This window comes from Polypterus senegalus, chromosome 6 (genome assembly GCF_016835505.1).
Source record: "Polypterus senegalus isolate Bchr_013 chromosome 6, ASM1683550v1, whole genome shotgun sequence".
In the NCBI taxonomy this organism is placed as follows: domain Eukaryota; kingdom Metazoa; phylum Chordata; class Cladistia; order Polypteriformes; family Polypteridae; genus Polypterus; species Polypterus senegalus.
In genome coordinates this window covers 96580620-96604009 of record NC_053159.1, presented here as the reverse complement: position 1 = coordinate 96604009, position 23390 = coordinate 96580620, and the positions used below count along the sequence as shown (strand labels likewise).

Genomic DNA, 23390 nt, shown 5'->3' with positions numbered 1-23390 from the left:
AGAAATATTCCTTAGGTTTACTGTTCTTGGTGATGGGCTAATTGCAGGAAGTTCTGCCTCATATCTTTATATTTCCATTCATTGGATGGTCTCCTTAGGTCAAGATACAGTATGTGCAGTTCATGTTTTCTATCATATAGAACAGTCAGCTTCACCTGCCAAAAATGTAATTAATATAGAGTTGGATGGGAAAACACACTCTTCGGAGGAGCATGTTAGGAATCCAATAGCTATTAGGTAAACTGAAAATGGGATTGACTCTGTTTGCTTAGACAATTCCGTCATTTCTGAATTGACTTCAGTCTCTCCAGGTGTCACCATAGTCTGTGTGTGGCCAAAATTAGAATTAGCAGTTCAGTCACAGGACGAGTGGATCACAGTGAGATGGGGTCTAAGAAGTCAAAATGTAGCCCTTCAGCACCCAGGTCACCAATTTGGGCTCAAAATAGATTCGGTCAAGGCTGAGAATAACCGGTGACTCCATAGTGTGGAATGTTAGTTTTCCAAACTATGTTAATCCAGCAGCTAAAGTTAAATGCCTCCTGGGGCAAAGGTATCTGACGTAGAGGCTAAATTGGACCTTCTGGCCAACAATGAAGTGTCTCGCTTATTGTTGTACAAATGAGATCTATATGCAGCAATCTGAGGTAACAAACAAGAATTTCATATCTTTATGCACCAAATCTGAAAGAAACTGCTGGAATTGAATTGTGTCTGGCCCATTACCAAGATGATATAGAGGAGAGGTGATTCATAGCACCTTTACTTGGTGCGCAAATAAAAGTACATTTTTTGTGAATAATTGGTATGAATTTTGGGATTGGCTTGGATTATTCAAGAGAGATGTGTGACGAAGCGGGTTCTGCTCCATGCTCCTTTTCTCTTTCGGGAGCCTCTTGAACCCGACACCGTCGGTAATGTAACCGGATGAGCTGGACAATGAGGACACCAAATAAAGCAAGGGGAAGGTGCAAAGTGCAAACAGTGTTTTAATTAAAAAGACAGTGAAAACCAAAGAGTGTTCAAGGCAATAGTGCAGTGTTCAAAACGGTTCAATAAATAAATCATCCATAAAATCAGGTGTAATGTGGAGGTTAACAAATAATTCAATAAATAAATCCAATTTAAACGAGGTTAAAATCAACAGCAGGCTGGACGTTTTCCTTTATGTGAATTTCCCCTTGGGATTAATAAAGTATCTATCTATCTATCTATCTATCTATCTATCTATCTATCTATCTATCTATCTTTAGAAGCCTGGTGCCTTCTTTTAGCTGTCGGCTCCCCTGTTTCTCCCATCTGGGCCCTGCAACAGGGGAGTCGCCTTACCTGCAGGAGCAGCTCCCTACTATATTGTTCTGGTAGCCTTCCATCCCCTGGCTTCATACAGCTGATCCCTTCAAACCAAGACTCGGGTTTCCCAACAGTTCACGATGCGGCTCAACCTCCCAAGCCTCCGACTTCTGCTCCCTTCCATGGCAAGTCGTCTATTCAAAACTGATTAGCTGGAGCGACCGCTTCTTTCTGCCTCCACCCCGAGTGTTGGCCAGACACTCCTTCAGGGTTCTCTTCTCAGCTGCCTGCCTTCACCAGCGAGCCTGACCTCCCTACTTGCTCGCTCACACCTGCACCGGCTCTTTTCTTCTCCTACCACCTTCTCTCTTATCCCCTGTTCTTTTCTTTCCCTCCCCTCTGCACATAATAGGAACATGGCACAGGTGTGGTGATTAGCAGCTCCCGACATCTGCTATGAACGCTGGCGATCCCACATCTGTGCACTTCATTTCAGAAATGCCCAAGCCCGTATCGCACCCGGGAACAGTTCTGGCCACACTACCACGCCCCCTCTTTAAGCCGCTAATGTGTTGATTATTTATTTAAAAACTGGTCTTTCCTTCTGAGCTGCAGACCCGCTATAATACAAGATGGTCTTCATCCTAACTGGACGGGATCCTTCATTCCCCAAAATATGGCAGCAAAACTGCCTGGCTGACTGATCAAAACACAATTCAGGCCGCAGCCTTGTGATCTTAAATCGCAGGCTGTTGTTTTTCCTACCTTTAACATTCTGAGAGGTTCTAATCAAAACATTAGTTGTGGGGTATCTTATAAATTTAGCCTGAAAGCAAAATCTAAATCACTTGATAACCATAAGGATAAAGAGCATAATTAGACCAAGAGTTAAAATGGGATCCTCCAATAGGTGTTGTGAAGTAGGAGTTTGAAAATACATAACACCCAAAAGAATTTCCAAAAATGCCCAGTAGAGAGGAAAATGCCATCAAAAAGCCAGACACACACAAAAGGGCCTAAAAAATCTTTAGAAAATAAAAGGTTTCTGGTAACACTTTATATTAAGTGTCTATAATTACACTGTAACTACTATGTAATTACCTGTGTAAGTAACTATGAGTTATTACTCCGTACTTCTTGTGTAATACAAAGTAACGTTATAGTTAATTACTCAGTTGATATTGTTATTCTACAGTTTATATAATTACAATGTAACAATTTATCACGGATCCAAAAACAAGTGTACTTACATAGTTACATTGTATCTGTACTTTGAAAATGTAATAAAAACATCAGGGCATGTAACTACAACTATGTAACAGATGGGAAATTGTAATGGAGAATTGCAGTGATAACTGGATAGGTTTTCAATGATATTTCAAGACGGGGCGACACGGTGGCGCAGTGGTAGCGCTGCTGCCTCGCAGTTAGGAGACCCGGGTTCGCTTCCCGGGTCCTCCCTGCGTGGAGTTTGCATGTTCTCCCGTGTCTCGTGGGTTTCCTCCGGCGCTCTGGTTTCCTCCCACAATCCAAAGACATGCAGGTTAGGTGGATTGGCGATTCTAAATTGGCCCTAGTGTGTGCTTGGTGTGTGGGTGTGTTTGTGTGTGTCCTGCGGTGGGTTGGCACCCTGCCCGGGATTGGTTCCTGCCTTGTGCCCTGTGTTGGCTGGGATTGGCTCCAGCAGACCCCCGTGACCCTGTATTCGGATTCAGCGGGTTAGAAAATGGATGGATGGATGGATGATATTTCAAGATCTTTTCTAAATGGCGAAAACACCTTTGCAAAATGGTTAATGCTTTTTCCCAAAATCTAGAGGGGCACCTCCTTGACATGTTTTGCTTAAACAAGCATTTGTCACGTTCTTATAGTTGTGTTACACTATTTATTGTAGAATTTTTTTGGCTATTATTATACCCATCCCTAACATAATACTGCCAAACTTGCATCATTCAATCAAGGTACACAGGGTCGCAGAGCCATTCCATGCATCACCGGGCACAAGGCAGGAAACTGCCCAGGATGGGGAGCCATTCCATTACAAGGCCCACTGACAAACATACCAACACTCACGCTCTTACACATATGGCCATGTAACCCAATCTACATGTCCCTGGGATGTGGCAGTAAAACCCATGAAGAAGACATAGGGACACATGGGTAGAACGTACAAATTTTACACACATATCCATCCATCCATTATCTAACCCGCTATATCCTAACACAGGGTCACGGGGGTCTGCTGGAGCCTCCAGGCAGAATTCCATCTCAGGATAATGGATCTGTGAGGCAAAAGCGTTAACCGTTTTGCAAATGTAACTCATAGTTACACTGTGCTTATACAGGTAATTACATAGTAGTTACAGTGCAGATTTCTTCTTTACAAAAAAGTTTTGTAATAACAACAAAGCTCCATGGAGCACAAAGGCAAAAGAGAATTGCCTGTAACATAAGAGCAATGAGAATCGAAGAATTCCCAATACAGATTCCAATACTGTAGTGAGGTCCAGACACAGAGCAGAAAGTCAAAAATCCAGAAATCCAATAAACACAGAAAAATGATACACAGAAGTAAACTCACAGACTCAATGAACTTCCAGAACCCTCTGGATTTACAGAGCAGAAGGCGGTTCCTGGTGGTGATTGGCAGGTAGCCCCTCCTCTAGGGGGACCACCCACAAAACACATGGAACACAACACAGGCTTAGATACAGACACACATAAAACGTAAAGAATACTGCAAAGCATAAACAAAGGGAATAGTAACATATACAAATAAAGCAAAAACTTACAACAAAAAGACAAAACAAGCATTTGAATCCTAGCCAGGGTTGAGATATGACACTATGGGTAACTGTATAAGTAATTTAATTCAAAATAAAGCACAGCTTAACACCAATAAAGAAACATCCTCACAGTTTTAAAGTGCTGCTTACTGAACTTTTCCTTTCTTAGAAATAAACTATATTATTTATGTACATAATCTGATTTGTGTCTTATCACTAAAACCTGGCTTAGTAAATCTGACACCATTCCTTTAGCTGAGGCATCACCAAAAGGTTCTACATTCCTTCATAAATCAAGAAATACTGGCCAAGTTGTGACCCAACATTTGTGCGATAAACATATGAGCGCCGACAAAATAGCGCCGATTAAAACGCACCGTCAAAATCACGCCGACAAAATCGCGAAAGTTTCATTTAATATGAATCACTAGTTTAAAGCATAGATAATAATGTTTATTTTAGAAGTCAATATTATTAGACGCGGCATGCCATCAGCACAGCACACAGATAGTCCTTAAGATCACACCCTTATTATGTAGGAAGATTTGCAGCAAGACGTCTTGATAGTTGAGCGTCTTTAGACTTGCTGGCTGCCTGACTGCTGATAATTCCGCTTTGTATACGACGCGTTATGCCAACCCTCGACTAAGTTATTTGTTCGCGGCATGCCATCAGCAGTTATAACAGTTATAACCTAGCACATAATGTGTACATAATGCGCACGTACGCGTCCCACTCTCTTGGCCTCTCGCGATTTTGTCGGCGCGCATTTGTCCGTCGCGGTTTTTTCAGGGCGCATATGTCTATCGCACTTTTGTTGGTGAACCAGTCAAGGAGGTGGCCTTGGGATAATTCTGTGTAATAAACTGCAAATCAATTCTAAAAATGTTGGCAAATGTATTTTTTTGAGACACCAGCACACTTGTAGTCCTAGTCTACAGACCACCAGGGGCCTCATGTATAACGCCGTGCGTAGAACTCGCACTATAACATGGCATAAGCACAAAAGCCGAAATGTGCTTACGCACAGAAAAATCCAGATGCAGGAATCTGTGCGTACTCCAACCTACACGTTCTTCCGCTACATAAATCCCGATCAGTGTGAAAACTAACGCTCGTGCACGCGCTTTATGTAACGCCCCAACTCCTCCCAGAATTACGCCTATTTGAATATACAAATCAATATAAATCGCCCTTAAGCGCAGCCTTCTGTGAAAAGACAATGGGAAAAGCACGGGGAAAATATAAGAATTTCAGCGAATACCAAGTGGAGGCAAAGGAAAAACATACTATTTGTTCAAATAAACCATAGTATAATCAACAAAAGGAAGTTGATCGAGTGACATAGCGTGTTGGAGAAACTTGAAAGCTCACATTCACAAAATCACACAGTGCCGGAAATAAAAAAGAAGTCACATATCAAAGTCACCGTGAAAAGAAGAGTTGTAAGCCCACTGTCTGAGTGTCATATGAAAGTTTATTAGGGTACAGAGAAAAAAGGCACACAGTGGGGAAAAAGCACGAAATGTCAACTTTAATCTCGACATTTCCACTTTAATCACGTAGTTTATTTTGTTATTTAGTAGAACATTATAAACTTCATCTTAAAATCGTTTAATTAACCAGTTTCTCAAATCACATCGTAATTAAAGTAGCACGTTAAATGCTTTGTTTTGTATTTGATCTTCTACTCGTATGTGATCTATGTGTGTGAATTACTACTTGCTTCTTAAACTGGCTCTCTTCCTCCAACTGGACACAGAATCCATTACATTCATGATATTACATCTCTCGGAATAACTAAAATACTGAGATGTATACGTGATGTCATTTTCATGATGATAGGAGTTAAAGCACGTTATTAAACATGGGTTTCACTTCGATGAAATAATTTATTGTCGAAATTTGTTGCTGCGTTTTTAGCTGTGTTGTTATTTTCTCTTTCTGTTTTATATTCAATATATATTGGCGTAGCCGTCACTGCAGTCAGTTCTTTTCTTTCCCCAAGTAACCGATCGCCATACAATCAGCTCTGTAATAGAAGTTAAGCCATCTGTAAGCTTAGCGCCGATTCTTCAAAACGCTTAAAGAACATTGAAATATCTTCGTAGTACATGTTTAATTATTCTATCCTTCACGACACTCCCAGTGAAGAATATAGATTATTTAAATGAAGTTAAAGTTTTATGTGTATAATTTAACAAACATATTTTGCTGCATTTCACCTTAAAAATGATATCGTCATCATATGTAAATACGCGCTTTATAAAGTGGCTCAGGTTGTGAGATATTATAACTGTAGTGTAAGTTTACAGTGAGGTGATTGTACTTATAAGTACAAACAGTTCTACAAGGAGCAATTGATTGAGTGCATTTAAAGTTCTTGGGATTAAACTGTTTCTGAATCGCGAGGTCCGTACAGGAAAGGCTTTAAAACATTTTGCAGTGGCTGAGGTAGCGTGTCCTTAATGCCGTATACCGATAATTCTCTTTCCGATCAGCTGCTGCTGTGATTCACACTCAGATACAGTGATATAAATACTCCGAGTCGTGCAGTGAGAGTAATATGGAAAAAGATGATCCGCTGTGGCAACTCCTAACGGGAGGAGCTGAAAGAAGAAGAAGAAGAAGAAGAAGAAGAAGTGAGAGTAACAACGCTAAAGCAGCTATGGTATTTGGAATACTATGGCTGTTCCCTGGACCATTATATTGTTACGAGTTAATTACAATCAGATGTATTACACTAATAAACAATATGCGGTTAGTTTCTGTGTATTTATAAAGCCGCGTCATGAAAATAATGAGTAATCACACAAGAACAGTACCATTGCTTTGACGCTGGGTGCCGCCAGTTTGCAAAACCGAGTGGAGAACTTGCGTACGACAAGGCATGAGGTACCGTGTAAAAGTGCGTGGCTTTACGCCAAGTGTAGGTTTTATACATCGCGATTTGAACGTGGAAAAGTTCTTACGCAACATTTCTGTGCGTACGCACCGTTTATACATGAGGCCCCAGGTCCTTATTCATTGTTCGTGACTTTTATCCAATTTAGCCGTACATTATGATCATGTAGTGCCGAAGAGAGATGTTAATATACACACTGATGTGATGTTTTTAGCACATTTTTATTTATTTGTTAAACTCAGTAGGGTTTTGACCAGGTTGTCAATGGCCTGACTCATAGTCACAACCACACATTAGATTTAATCATTACTTGTGGAGTTGATTTACAAAATTGCAATATTATGGCATTAAATTAAGCCATTTCTGATCTCTACTTAATTATGTTTGATTGGGTGTTGCCCTTACCAGCACACTCACAGATTAAAACAAGAATGGTGCAACATCTAAATTGTAACTCTGCATTAAAATTTGTAGATATTTCGACAATCTCAAGCCTACGGTGGGCTCGCGCCCTACCCAGGGTTTGTTTCCTGCCTTGCGCCCTGTGTTGGCTGGGATTGGCTCCAGCAGACCCCCGGTACCCTGTAGTTAGGATATAGCGGGTTAGATAATGGATGGAATTTGGATCGGCTAACATTAAGTTATAATGTGACTTCGAAAGAGACTTTGGATACAATGGCTCCTTTTGAAACAGCAGCAATTAACGTGCGTAGGAATTCACCCTGGTTTAATGAGAGTACGTGAGGTCTTAAATTAGAATGTCAAAACCTGGAACATAGACGGAGAGAAACAAAGCTGCAGGACGTCCAAACTGAATGAACAGATAAGTGTTTTAAAATAAAAAAGCTCTCTTTATAGCTCACTCAGACTGCCGTTCAGAATTAATACAGTGAACTCTAAAATTATTGCCACCCTTCATGAAAATGAGGTAAAATGAATATATAAAAGGAACCACACATTGAATGAATGATATGTTGGGCTTAAATAAATGCATAAGCCACATGCTTTTATTGTCAAACAAAATAAAGTTTTCCTTTATTAATACAAATTTTCATAAAATGCAGATTCTAAAAATATTAGCACCCCAGCTTTCAGTATTTGGTGGAGCCTACCCTGATGAAAATGGCAGCACTCAGCCTCTTTCTGTAGTGTTTGACAAGGCTGGAAAACACTTGTGGAGGGATCCTGGACCACCCGTCCATGTAAAACATTTCCATCTCATAAGGTTTTCTCCTGTGAGCTGAGCTCTTCATTTGAGACCACAGATTTTCAATTGGGTTCAAATGTGGAGACTGAGAGGGCCATTAAAAAACGTAGATTCTGTGTTCCTATAACCAAGTTTGTGTTGCTTTTGATGTGTGCATTGGATCATTGTCTTGTTGGAAGAGGCAACCACAGCCCAGTTTCAATCAGATTATCAGCCCAAATGTTCTGGTATTTAATGGAATTGATTATGCCACTGACCTTAACAAGAGCTCCTAAACCACTGGCAGCAAAACAGACCCAAAGGATCAAAGAGTCACCACCAGATTTTACCGTAGATATGAGGTACCCTGCTTTGTATGCAGTGCCCTTTTTACGTCAAATATGGCGATGTTGTGTGTGGCCAAAAAGATCCATTTTTGTCTCATCTGACCACAACACATGATTCCAGTTGTATCTCCAATTTTATATGGCAAAGCTGAGACACTGGGATTTATGTCTTGGACTCAGGAGAGGCTTCTTTCGTGCCACTTGTCCATAAAACTTCTGGTCATGGTGCTGTTGTCTCATAGTTGACTTTGTAATAGTGAATCCCCAAGATTCAACTAAACTTTGCAGTTGTAAAACCGTGATCTATGGACTCCTTTTTGCCTCTCTTGGCATTTTTTTACCTGCATTTTTATCACTCTTTAATTTAATATTGTTTTATATCAGTATGCTGCTGCTGGAGTATGTGAATTTCCCCTTGGGATTAATAAAGTATCTATCTATCTATCTAGCCTTCTCACAGTTTGTGAGGGCAATATGAGAGTGTGTCCCCTACCTCAGGGGTCCTCAATCACGGTCCTGGAGAGCCGCAGTGGCTGCAGGTTTTTGCTCCAACCCAGTTGCTTAATAAAAAGCACTTATTGCTAAAGTAACACTTCTGCTTCACTTTAGTGCTTTTGAGCCCTTATTGCTCAATTTTGTCTTAAACAGCTATTTTAATTGCTCCTTATTATCAATAACATGCAAATGACAAGAGAGAGCAGCATTTCTCCATTTAGCTTATTTACATTTACACCTGTGTGTATTTATCTGCACTATTGGGTTTAATTAAATACTTGGAAGAAAAATGAAGAGAAAAAAGTGAAGGACTGAGAATTACTCGTCCATTTTAGCCTTCAAATCATTTGCATGATAGAAAGGGAAAGAAAATCTAGGATATGAGAATGACCTGACATAGCAGAGTTAATTTAATTTCATAGCTTGTTAGTGCTTTATTGGCAAGAATTGCTTTCTAATTAAGCAACCAGGTCAGAACAAAAACCTGCAGCCACTGCGGCTCTCCAGGACTGGGATTGAGGACCCCTGACCTACCTGGCAAATGTTCAACAGTTCCATGCTTTTCAAACTCCTTTAATATGGTCCTGTTTGTGCTTACAGATGATTTCAATTTAATTCCTATTTTTGTAGAAATTCCACAATCTATGCAGCTCCACTTCTTTTCTCATTTGAGTTGATAGCCCTTTGGTTTTAACCTGCTGTATGCTGATGGATGACAAAAGGATTATACCTGTGTGTTACCTCATATTTATACCCAATGAACCAGGAAATGGTCATAGACAACAGTTCCTAGACACCAAACGTTCCTAGACATTAAATGCAACATTAAGAAATATTTTTCTCCATAGATGCAAATTTATTTGGTCTTATTTACAGTATTCTTCAAGGGTGACATTAATTTTGTCACATAATTTTCGACAAGATTAAAACTTTTGCAGAAATCATTTTTATTAAATAAATAGTCAATCATTTCTCTAATCATTTGAGAAATATTACAATCATTGTATGTAGTATCTATTTTATGTTACTGTTTTTGTTCAATTTTTGAGGGGGTGCCAATATTTTGAGAGATAATAATAATAATTCTTTGCATTTATATAGCGCTTTTCTCACTACTCAAAGCACTCAGCAGGTTAAGGGCCCAATGGAGCAGAGTCCCTGTTGCATTTACGGGATTCGAACCGACAACCTTCCGAATGCCAGTGCAGATCCCTAGCCACAGAGCCACCACTCGGCCTTGACAGTAAATAACAACAGTAATAATTCTCACGTACGGTTTAGAACAGTGGCTGAACTACAATGCCAAATACATAAAGACATTAGCAGTGCAGACTTTCTGAACTTTTGTAATGAGAAATTGGACTGCATACGATTCCAGAGTCACCTCACAGACGTATTACTAGATTAGCACAGCACTTTAGTTCAGAAAGCGGACGCCACTTGAGACGGCCTTGCCCTCGCCCAAACATTAACCCTTAAGGTCAATAAAATAGGTCCCTGAAGTTAAGTCACTATTTTAGGGCTAAAATAATAACAGAAATGTAAAACCTACTTATATACCTAATCTTAATTATTGCGAAACAATCAAGTGGAGTCCGCTTTCTGAACAAGAGCCCCAATTTTAATTTGGTAACAGAACAGGAAGTCATAACTTCAGTTTCAAAAGGGAGACCTACTCCTTATCCCTTAGTTCCTGTCCCAACTAAAGTAGCAAAGTTCTTAGCACTATCAATAATTCATTATTAAATGGCACAGTTCCTGTTACACTAAAAACGTCAGCCATCAGACTATTACTTAAAAAGCCAGAGCAAAACCCACATATACTTAATTATAGACCCCTATTTTAAATTTACACTTTCTTTCTTAAATACTTAGTACAGAAACGCCACTAACCCGTGTTGCAAACGACATTCTGAAGGAAATTCCACAGTAATCATATTATAGATTGTTTGACACCATTGACCATTCTACTGTATTTTACTATACTGGATGAAAAATGACATTGGGCTTACAAGTGCTGTGCTTGTCAGGTTTACTTCTAATTTATCAAATAAATGTGCTGACAGCACTCCATTATTGTACTCGCGTGTTAAATATGGTGTCCCGCAGGACTCAGTACTGGGGCCTTTACTGTTTGCACTTTACATGCTTTCATCGGGATCTCTCATTAGAAAACATAACATTCATTTTCACTCATATGCAGATGACACCCAGTTATACCCTTCGTTTAGACCAACTGATGTTTCTCCAACATTGTCCTTTATTAGTTTTGTTATTTAGTTAAATATGGAGTGGATAGATGAGAATTACGAAATAGAAAGAATACAGAAATGCTCTTTATTGGTGTGAGTGATGTTGACAGCTATAACAATATGTCATTTGTCCTTCGTGTCACAGGGTTTGCCTCGAAGCACATCAGTCAGAATGTCACACTCTTTATCTCAGGGCTCGTTGCCATTCTGCCCCAGATCTCCTTACTAATCCTGTCTCCTTTTCACTTGAGTTGTCTCCTCACGTCATCCTTCGCTGCATATTGGGCTTCATCAATGGAGCCCTTCACATACTGTATTTTCCTCACATTGTAGCAGTCAGAATCGCTATTACTTTATGCTGAATTTTTTGCATGAGTACAGAGATTAATAGATGCAGACTCAATGTGGAGGTGTTAAATAAAATGTGGGGTACCGCAACTCACCTTTGAGCTTGTTACCAAACATGGTAAGAAAGACTGTGAAATTGATGGCACCAGGAGCTTCCTTCAGCATTGCCTCCAATTCCTCACTCTTTACATTGATGCGTCCTACCAACACAAAACATTTAAGTGTTTTACTTTTAATGCTGTTACCAGTATAAAAAGTACTCAGAAGTTATATTTGAAAAAAGTTAAAGTACGTTGTCAAAATTGTACTTTCAACAAAGTAAGAAATGTTTCAGTTAAAAAATATTTGAGTTAAAGTAAAGAAGTGTCTGCTTTCAAAAGCACTCAAGTACCAAAAGTAAAAGTGCATTTTATAACAATGAAACGGTGCAAGGCTTTGATAGAACACACAGTACATTTATTTTACTTTTCAACAACCCTCACACAATATTTTTTCTGAAGAAATGCAACACATAATGAAGAATCAAGGCAATAACTGTAGTTGGTGTCAAGTTGATGACCTGAAGTGTTTTGCTAGTGAGGGTTTAAATGTCTTCCTCCACTAATGGAATATGCAGCCATACATTAGCATTAAATGAGGCCACCCCTACTGCAGGGAGAAGAAGAATAAAATAAAATATTAAAATAAGAGAAGAGCTGACAACCTTATCACTTGAGTATCACTTGAGTAGATTGGATTGGATTGTATTGACCCTCTTCTTTTTGACACCCACTGCACGCCCAACCTACCTGGAAAGGGGTCTCTCTTTGAACTGCCTTTCCCGAGGTTTCTTCCATTTTTCCCTACAAGGTTTTTATTGGGAGTTTTTCCTTGTCTTCTCAGAGAGTCAAGGCTGGGGGGCTGTCAAAAGGCAGGGCCTGTTAAAGCCCATTGCGGCACTTCCTGTGTGATTTTGGGCTATACAAAAATAAACTGTATTGTAGATACACAATATAAAAAACTGAGTGAAAATCAACACAGATTGGGATTATTATACTTCACTGAAGTAAAGATGGATTTTAGAAGGGCTACTATTACATTAAATTATCCATCCACTGTACCCTAACTACAGAGTCACGGGGGTCCACTGGAGCCAATCCCAGCCAACACAGGGCAGGAAACAAACCCCAGGCAGGGCACCAGCCCACCGCAGGGCACACACACACACACCAAGCACACATTAGGGACAATTTAGGATCACCAGTGCACCTCACCAGCATGTCTTTGGGAGGAAACCCACGCAGACACGGGGAGAACATGCAAATTCCATGCAGGGAGGACCCGGGTCTCCTAACTACAAGGCAGCAGCGCTACCCACTGCGCCACCATGCTGCCACATTAAATTATAATACAACAATTTAAGAATTGCTGTTTATCTTTAACAAGAATTGTCTTTGCTAAATCTGGTACTCAATTTTATCTTTAAGTTAAACTCTTTAACTACTCTGTGCTTCTTTTTGTGTGAAGTATATGGGGTAGAACCCCAAACCTTTTTCTTTGGTCTTTGCTGTTATTACAATATATATATATATATCCTTATACAGTATATAATTTGATACTATCCGTATGTATAGTGTTCACGTCAATACCTCGACTCAGTACAAGTTAGAACCATGCAATGGGACTCAGCCTCTGTAGTTAGAACATAACGTGGCAAACGCGGACACAGTATTGCATGATTGGCTGAGAATGTTCGAATGCTTCAGTGACGCTGCTGGACGGCCGTGTATAGTAAGTCGGTGTTGGTTCGAGCAGATAGCAGTAAGTTCAGTTGGTTTTTTGAATGTTGGTTAGGTGGGGCGTACTTTCCAGGACTAACATTGTCGACTGCCTTAAACCCTTCGACAGCTCCGGAACCGTAAGTAATTTAGAATGTTTCGCCATTTGCTTGGTACGTCGAAATCTATCTTTGGGCAGTTCGGTTTTGGCATCTGTCCTTCTGACATCTATTGGCAAACTGAGTAATGACGGCTGGGTATTAACAACAGTCATTGTTTAAATTTTAGCCGATCTCAGACCTAAAATGACCATGCCAACATAATTATTACTCCGACTCTGATTAGAGTCATAAAATACGGTTTGTTTTGAAAATTTGTTTGCTGGAAAAAATCAAATGAGGTGCGCTGAAGAGCTGAGTTAATGTCTCGCAGCCCCGTTTAAACAGGAAGCTCTTCATTACATCGGCCGAAAAGGTCTATTTTAAGCACAAATCAGTCCCATGATAACAAAATCCTTTCAAGGACTTAAAAAAACAAATAATTCTTTGCAGAGAAAGTATGGATTTCACAAACGTAGAATTTGTAGCCTGATTCTATCGGGTTCCCAGTCGCTAGTATATATATATATATATACATTTTTAATGCACTCCCACTGAAAATTTAAATTCTACAAAATAACATTTTCCCACACATAAGCATTAAACTAAGATGCATTAATATTCCACTACAACAATTCAATTTAATAAGGCTTCAATATAATAAAACAGCAATTACAAATTTCAAAGTCAGTGTTCTAATTAAAAATATTCTGGACAAGGGTCAGTTCTCTTAAATGTAAAAATACATTCCCCTGAATCATGTAAAAGACTAATAAAAAGGAAAGCTCAGAGTGAAAAAAGTCCGTTTTTGCAATTCAGTTGAATACAGAATAACAGATGTGAATTATTACAGAATAATTGACCAAGACAAAATATATCACTATTCTAAGTTCACACTTGCACACAAAACTAGAATGTTCACTTATTAAGCCTCCTACAAATGCTTTCATTACTCTTTGTGGCTCTCGTAGATTCTGATGGGTAGGACAGTGCTCTGTTAGCTTTCCCCCAGCTCAAATTCCATAAGGTAGCAACAAAAATAGAACTGACACTCCTTTTATTAATTTGCTCTCACATAACAAGGAACAGCAAGACTCCTCTCAAGCCACAAGATCTTATTGGAACTCCAAGTTGGTCTTTTCCAGTTAACTCAGGAAGTTTATAGCCAAACTCACTCTAACGTTTCAATAGTTAGGCTATTAAGAATCCACCATAATATATTGTGTGTACAATAAATTTATATTTTTTGCACACTAACCTGTGGTCTAACTAACTTATGGTCTCAAGATATTACTTGTGCCCATAAAATATTGTTTGCACAAGATTAAAAAGGTGCTGCTTTTTGTAAATTCAGTAGCTCCATATAAAATAGCTTAAGAGGGAAGAAAGCACATACTTCAACATACTTCTTTAAATATGAAGGCAAATTCTTGAAAGCGACAATTTCCTTAGGGGCTGTTTTCAAATATGACTGTGGAGAAAGTTCACATTCAGTTCCAATTTCTCAACAGTGGGTGGGTGAGAAGTATGGGACTGTCCTACCAATTGAGTAGTGGAAGGCACACTCATGTGCTTTTATTTTTGAATGATATGCAGCATTATATTGTCTGTGTCTGAGCAAAGCTGAACTATAATCTTTTATGAATTTATAATAGCTTGTTCTGTGCAACAAGTAACGAGTACTTGCTGAAAAAAGTAACGAGGTAAAAAGTATGCTATTTGCCTAAAAATATAGTGGGGTATACGTAAAAGTAGCGCTAAATAAAATTTACTCAAGTAAAGCTGTGGCTCTGAGGCTAGGGATTTGCACTGGCAATAGGAAGGTTGCCGGTTCGAATCCTGTAAATGCCAAAAGTGACTCTACTTCGTTGGGCACTTGAGCAAGGCCCTTAACCTAACCTGCAATTGCTCCTTCCTGGGTATGACGTTAATCTGCATCCAGTCCTGCATGTAGGCCCTTAAACCTGCAGGGAAAAACCTGGGGGTTGGTGGCAGAATTGGCACTCCAGCCACCATACAAAAGCTCACATTGGTTCCACTCCATCGCTGCACTCAGGCCCTAATTTGGGATCCTGAGTTGGTTTGGCATGTGGTGGGTGCGGCAATGCGCTGTATCAGCATGTGCTCCTAACCTCTCTCCTCAAGTAAAGTTACAAATAGCTGAAAAATGTTACTTAAGTAAAGTAATGGCTACAGTCACAAAACTGCGTATGGCCTGGTGACCTACCTAGTGCCGCAAAAGTGTCTCGTAGATCCCCTTTGTCAATAAAGCCATCTCTGTTCTGGTCCATAATGGTGAAGGCCTGGAAGGAAAGAGCATACCAAGTCTGTTTGCAATTGAAAAGCCCATCTGCTTGCACTTTCTATGTTTATGGGGTGACTAAAGCAAAAGGCCATTCTTCAGAGTTAAAACTCATATCTGCAATTCATTTTCATATTAGGCTAAGTCTCTGCTGAGGGAAAAGTAGCCCTTTAGATTACAGAAGGACTCTTTCAGCCAGCTGGCACCATTGCTAACTACGAGGAAGCCTCTTATGTAGCCACAGGCTCTTCCTCTCTCAGCCTTGCTACGCTTGCCCTACTTTTTACACATTTTAAAATAAAATAGCACAAGAGTTGCTTGTAACATAACAGCGCAACTCACTTCTATATTGTTTTTTTGTATCAGTATACTGCTGCTGGATTATGTGAATTTCCCCTTGGGATTAATAAAGTATCTATCTATCTATCTATCTATCTATCTATCTATCTATCTATCTATCTATCTATCTATCTATCTATCTATCTATCTATCTATCTATCTATCTAATGGAATCTCTTACAGGTTTCTCTTTACACTTACAGACATATTTCATGTGAAATATGAACCTGAACAACATCTGGTAATTCTGCTTTCATACAATAAGGCCAGCGTAGATGCTGCATTTTCAATAAGGTTGACAATCCGCCTTTCCATTCTGACATTAGAGGCTGGACACACTTACCTCTTTAAACTCCAGGATCTGTGACTGGTCAAACATAGAGAATACATTGGAGCCGGCTGCTTCCGTCTTCTTCTTTGCTTTTTTAGCAGGCTAATGGGAAAGTGAAGATTAGAAATGATGGCACGGGCTTTCTGAAGAGGAAGGGGAGCGACACACACCGTAGGTTTATTTCGTTTTTATATTGCATAAAGAGCAGTTTCCAAATGATAACGTTAATTTATTTAAGACAGCCGCACAATTGAACAAAATATAGCTTTTGTTTAATCTTCTCCAGGCCAGCAGAGACTTAAAAGAGACACCAATCATGAACATTGAGTAAATGGAGACTAAATCAAGGTGGGTAGGACAGCCTAGAAAGACAAGAAACCCATGGAGTCCTTGCTGAGGTTGTGATGTGTTTTAAGGAGAAGAGCAGCAACTCTCATTGTTCTTGGATTAGTAGGAAAATGAATTCCACTCTTTACTCTTTAAGTAACAGTCTCCCTGTGGATAATAATTAAAAAAAACTGAACTGAAGGAATTTAGACAGCAAAATGCACCATTTTGTTTTAGAAAACAAAACACAGAGAGAGATACAAAAAATATTTGATAGGCCTGAGAATCATCCCTTTAGGTGGGAGGTGGCAGCGCTAAACGTCGATAAAATGTGCCGCCACACATTCTTGAAGATAAAGGTGCCAGAGCATTTCTGCAGGACGATACCATAGGGGAACCATTTTTGGTTCTCAAAAGATGCATCCACGGGTGGGTTCCAGAAATAACCTTTCTTTATTTATAGCTGTTAGCAGACTCCACACAGTAAATAAGCAGGAACAGATGGTAACAGATTTGGGAGATACCAGTGGGTCATAATTGGGACTCTTGCTGCATACAATAACACAGGCCAAGTTCAGGTTTTCTAAGTCTGTTACTGTCCTGCTATGTCACTTACCATACAGTAAAGATTTCAGGATTACTTTCTGCTTATTTGGAGGTTTTTTCAAGAACCAACTTCAAAAGCAAAGACACTTTCCCAGAATGAAATGGTGCTTTGTCAAGTCAAGCAATGGTTCTAGAAGAAACTGCGCAATCCAGTAAGGAACCAAGATTTTTAAGAGTGCAGGTGGTTAGTCGCCAATTTAAAGAAATATTCTTGCTTCCATGAGCCTACATAACGTTTAGTTATAACGGATTCTGAGCCACATTGCATATACACGAGTAAAGAGTCAAAATCTAAGAAAACACGACAGGAACATTTAACAGTCAGTCAGTCAGTGGCCAAGCCGCTGTATCCTAACTACAGAGTCACGGGGGGTCTGCTGGAGCCAGTCCCAGCCAACACGGGGCACAAGGCAGGAAACAAACCCCGGGCAGGGTGCCAGCCCACCACAGGGCACACACACACACACACACACACCCAGCACACACTAGGGACAATTTAGGATCACCAGTGCACCTAACCTGCATGTCTTTGGACTGAGGGGGGAAAGCCACGCAGACACGGGGAGAACATGCAAACTCCACGCAGAGAGGACCTCAGCATCATTTATAGCTTATAAAATTGCGCAGTCATAAGTAATAGTCACTTTCAGTATTTGACTAGTTTACATTTTATTTATAGAGTCCATCCATCCATTATCCAACCCGCTATATCCGAACTACAGGGTCACGGGGGTCTGCTGGAGCCAATCCCAGCCAACACAGGGTGCAAGGCAGGAAACAAAGCCCAGGCAGGGCATTTCATAATTTTAATGGAGTTAGTTTTGTCAATCAGTACTTTGTACTGCTATGCTGCTTTAAAAGTTTAAGCATTTGCTGTAGAGGTTCATGATATGAGACTTCAAAGCACTGAAGTGGTATTTTAAAATGTGCAAAAATAACACACAAGCTCCATTGTCATTTATCACCCAACCACACTTTCAGGGAGCTTGTTTACTCAAGTTTCAGGCTCGCTGCCATTCTGATTTTGGGTTTGTGCAACGTGGTGTGCATGAACTGCACCGAGGTTTTGTTGTTCTGTTCACAGCGCTCAGCTACAGACCGTTATAATTTCAGAGTTGTGTACAAAATATTTAAAACTACTGTAAATAACTGGACAGAACATCACAGATTTTGCTCAAATAATTTCTTTCAAATAAGGAATCAAACCATCCATCTATCCATCCATCCATCATCCAATCCACTATATCCTAGGAACAGGGTCACGGGGGGTCTGTTGGAGCCAATCCCAGCCAACACAGGGTGCAAGGCAGGAAATAAATCCCCGGGCAGGGCGCCAACCCACCGCAGAATCAAACCATCGAAATGCAAATAAATGAGGAACAAAACACTTGGTGCTGATTATGTGCAGCATCTACACAAAACCCTCATTGTAAAATGAAAAGAGTGTCTGAGCCACAAAATGAACCCAAGTTATCCGAGTTGTGCGGCTGCAGTGCTAACTGCTGCACAACTGCCAACAGAGAGTCACAAGTCATGTAAAAGAAAACACTCCTCGGTGAAAATATCGTAGCACACTACACAAGTGGACATGGAGTCCAGCGCAACCTTTAAAAAGGAATCAAAGTCTACAATATGTGAGACTCACTCGGTCGCATTCACATTAAGAAACAAAGCATCCCAACACCTACATGATGGCAATTAAAGTGTGGCTACCAGTGAAGCCAAGCAACAAGTCACAAAACTGCACCGCATTCAAAGAAGTACGCTCAGATACGGGGAGAAAAGCAAAGACTAGAGAGGGAAGGAAATGCATAAGGACTGAAACATGCATTAATGATGGACAAGGACTGGGAAAGACAAATTGGTGAGCAGCAATAGAGAGACATGAGGGCAGAGGACGGGCACAACAAATGCAGGAAAAGGGATGGTGACAGATGGAGAGTTGGAAGAGCAAAAAGGGAAGCCATGGTAACACTTTAGTTTAGGTACTGAAAAAACGCATCTGCTGTATTACTCATTTGCTACTCATGTAACAAGACCTTAACAAACACTTCTTTGGGTCTTCAAAACACTTACAAAGCATCAGTAAAGTGTTTATTCATCTGTGCAATGTGACCGACCAACAAATCATCACTTTGGAGTGGTCTGAGCTGACTTAACGGAGACGCACTTCTCTTGATATTACACATTTGGTATAAGACCCATCGTATGTACAAGTCATTTTACCATCATGCCAATATGCCACACTGCACAGAGATGAATGACCTGTCTACTGATGTTATAGAAGTGTCATGAAGACCAAAAGAAGCCTTTGTTAAGGTCTGGTTACATAAGAGCAAACAAGCCTTCTTCTTCCTCTTCATTTTTTCCCACTGCTGTGTTGGGTCGATGTGTTTGATCAACCTTCTCCAAACCGCTCGGTCCTTCACCTCCTCGCCAGTCAAGCCCTTTTCCTTCGGATCTTCTTTTACTTCATCCAGCCAACTCTACTGTGTCCTCCCTTTACTTTCTCTTACCCTGTACCTTCATTCCCATCACTCTTTTGCCCACATATTCATTGTTTCTCCTCACCATAAGTCCATACCACTTCATTGTTTTCTTAGATTTCTCTCCCACTTTTGTTGCACCTCTGATTGTTTCATTTCTTATTCTGTCCTTTGGTTTTAACTCCCCACATCCATCTTAACATTCTCATTTCTGCCAACTTCTTCTCCTTTACTGACCTTGTTTCAGCTCCATACATCATTGCTGGTCTTACCACAAACCTTACCTTTGCCTTAATTCTTCAAACACACAATACTCCTGATACCTTCTTCCAGTTTTTTCATCCACCTTGCACTCTATGGGTTATCTCTGCATCTAGTTTTCTATCTCAGGCTACCACTGATCCTAGATATTTAAATCCACTATTTTCAAAAGCTCTCTCTGCAGGCTAACTTCTGAATCCTGGTCATTGTTAAACTTCATATATTCTGTTGTCTTCCTATTTATCTCCAGCCCTCTATCTTCTCTCCATATAGATGCATTTTAACAATACCTAAAGTGTTACCTGAGTCACAAATGGAAAAGATCCACCAACACAGGAACAAATAGATATCAACTCAGACATTTGGATGAAAAGAAAAATACAGACACATTGACACGGGATAGAAGAAACAGAAAGTATCTTCAATTGAAAGGAAAAAGTCAAAGATCCTGGTGAGGAATAACAAAGGAGGGAGCGCAAACAGGGAACCACCAACAGATGGAATAAAGGAGGTTAAGAGATGGAGTCACTGAAACAGCAAGCACAGGCAAACAGACAGAAACTAAGACGAGACAGATGGACATGCAGGTGGAATGAGTGAGACAAAGACAGACCGTGAAAGAGACTGATGTACAACAGGGACATAGGCTAACAGCTCAGTACCATGGTCCTCAAGTCCTGCGTCTCGCTCCGCACAGCTCGCTGTCAAACAGACAATGCCTATTGTCTCTCCCATATATATATATATTAATAGCACTGGTGTTAAAAATACACATCCACTAAGTTTAGATGATACTGTAAGTCAGTGGAAAAGTGTGGTAACTGCATATAATCCAGCATAAGCTCCCCAGGCAGCAGGTGGCTCTTTACAAAAGAAGATATGAAGGCCTGAGCCATGGGGCTGCCAGCAAACACAACAAGCTATTTTGTTTAACACTCCTCGACTGCACCTGATGTGCAAAGCCCTCTCAATTAATTGCTGCCACAGATTGGTACTTTGAATGGAATCTGGCTGGGGTCTCTTAGACACAATCTAGTGGGACGGGGGTCTCACCTCTGTGTTGACAGGCAGCTTGTTTGGCACTCAGAGGTGTGATTAATATATCTTTAACAGGTCATTGTTGAAATATGATTTTGGTCTACGACCGCAAATAGGTATATGACTCCAGTGAGATTGTATGAAAAAAATAAACTGCGCTCAAATTCTATACTGGTATTAAACAAAAATGAAGTACCTGAAATGGCATTTGCTGGAGCTGGGAATCTGGGAGCCTGACAGCAGCATGAAATCCTAACAATGACTCACATTGCATCAAGAATGGAAAGCTACTCTGCTGTGTCACTCAGTAAAAGTAAACTGAGTTGGTGGGCTACATCCAAAATAAAACCTACTTGTTGAGGGGTGCACGGATATGAGGAGAATGACTGCTGTATGGCACTCAGGAAGGTATTTGACATGCTGTTCAACGCTGAATTATGAAGTGGTAAGTGTGCATTTAGAGTCGTTCTGCAGTCTTCAGATTTGTACACTTTAATTTGAGCGTGATGTTACAAAGTTTTTATTCCTCAGATGTCTCCTTAAGCTAATCAGAATGACCATAAAGGATGTAAGCTTGTGGTTTTAAAATCTGTATCAGTTGTGGTACATGGCCGGCCATTCATCCCTGGCCAATACCCCCAGGCCACCAGGTGGAGCCCTCCCTGCAGCATGGAGGTGCCCCGAATGCCAGCAGGGAATTATGGACAATGGAGATTTTATCCACAGCCCTGCTGGATACCACGGGAGCCACTAGAAGGCGCTGTAGGGAGGAGCAGCGACTATTTGCCCTACACCCCGGGAGTACGGCCGAGTCACATGGACAAGAGGAATGACATGCTTCCGGGTTGAAGAAAATGAGTTTTTATCTGACCCGGAAGTGTTACCAGTCACGTGGACAGAGACAGAAGAAACACTTCTGGGTCAAGGACTATAAAAGGACTGTGGGAGATCCCAGACATTGAGCTGAGCTGGGTGGCAGGATGGCAACGCATCTGGGAGTGGAGGATTGTATCGATTAGTTATTGTGTATTGTTTAATGAGTATTGTGGAGAAGAGGGTGCTTTGTGCACTGTGCAGTTCAAATAAAATAATAATTTGGACTTTTCTCTGGTGTCCGGCGTATAGTCGGAGGGTTCAAGGGGATGACAGCACCCCCTATCTTTACACAGTATTTTCATTAAACAGTAACTAATGTGAACTAAACAGAAAAAAGACTTTAAAATATTTGTGGCTCCATGAGAGAAATTCCTCTTCATGCCATTACGGCAAGTCTGAAGTCTGAATTGTAATAAGCCACCTCTAATTTGGAGTGAGTAAACAGTTTACTTCATGAGGCAGAAGTACATGATAAATAAGAAGAGTTGTGTCAGATATTTGAAATACTAAAACGGGTGCTTCAGCTTAAACGTTTACTGTAAAGTCTAAATAGTTTCAATTGTAATAGAACTTTTTCACCCTCTGATTGAGGTCCTTAGAAGAGCTAGATCTCTAGGAAACAATCAGAACATCCAAAATAACGTCATAGCCATAATCACCGACTTTGAAATAGTCCAAAACAACACCCTGCATGCTTATGTTTGAAATTTGTCATTTGAACCTTCTGGGAGTGGCTCTTAGACAGCTAGGACCACCGGTAAAGAATGAAATATCAAAATATTATCCCATTTGTGATCAGTAACCTTGAAATAGCATAAAATGACACTCCACATGCTTATATTACTGATCTCCATTTTTTGAAGTTTTGTAAAAAAAAACAAAGGAGTGTGGTCCCCGGCCGGGGCTGGAGGTGACCAGTCACAGATGACTTGTGTGTTAATGGAATGTCACTGTTAACAAAAGTAGCTTCATTCTTGCTAGATGTCCTAATGACAATATGAGTGCAGTAAATTACTCCGATTACATAAGGAGAATCGAACACTGCTGCAAATCACCTTTTTATATTGCAAAATCATGGTCTGTTCTCTGTATGTGTACTTACACCATGCAAAAACTGGTTGTAGCACCTCGTTAGTCATTTAATGGCTCCCAGCACAGCGGACATGAAAGAGTGAAACTTGGCTGAGACATTCCTGGCCTATCAAACAGTCTGACAACAAGAAGTGAAGATAAACTGACGAAACACCAAAAAGGTTCTTCAGTGAAAATATGCAGCAGTGGCTTTCTTAAAAGGGATCTAAAATACAGGGTGGTCCAGCAGATCTAATTATGCAGATCCAGATCGATTCCAGTTCGG

The 23390-nt window shown here is 40.3% G+C and overlaps 1 protein-coding gene across 2 annotated transcripts in view; it reads right to left on the bottom strand.

The window, feature by feature from the left end:
• The window catches only part of LOC120531307 (myosin regulatory light chain 2B, cardiac muscle isoform), a 38224-nt gene extending 17343 nt beyond the window's left edge, over positions 1-20881 (bottom strand). The window contains exons 1-4 of one of the 2 annotated variants that reach the window (XM_039756589.1): positions 20782-20881; positions 16452-16541; positions 15695-15770; positions 11708-11812 (exon numbers count right to left, since the gene is read on the bottom strand). In XM_039756589.1, the coding sequence (XP_039612523.1) occupies positions 11708-11812; positions 15695-15770; positions 16452-16541; positions 20782-20784 (274 nt within the window). In that variant the 5' untranslated portion in view covers positions 20785-20881. Of the gene's footprint in view, positions 1-11707; positions 11813-15694; positions 15771-16451; positions 16542-20732; positions 20757-20781 lie in introns of those variants that run through there. The other variant, XM_039756590.1, reaches the window with a different exon arrangement.
• Between the last annotated feature and the right edge of the window lie 2509 nt (positions 20882-23390).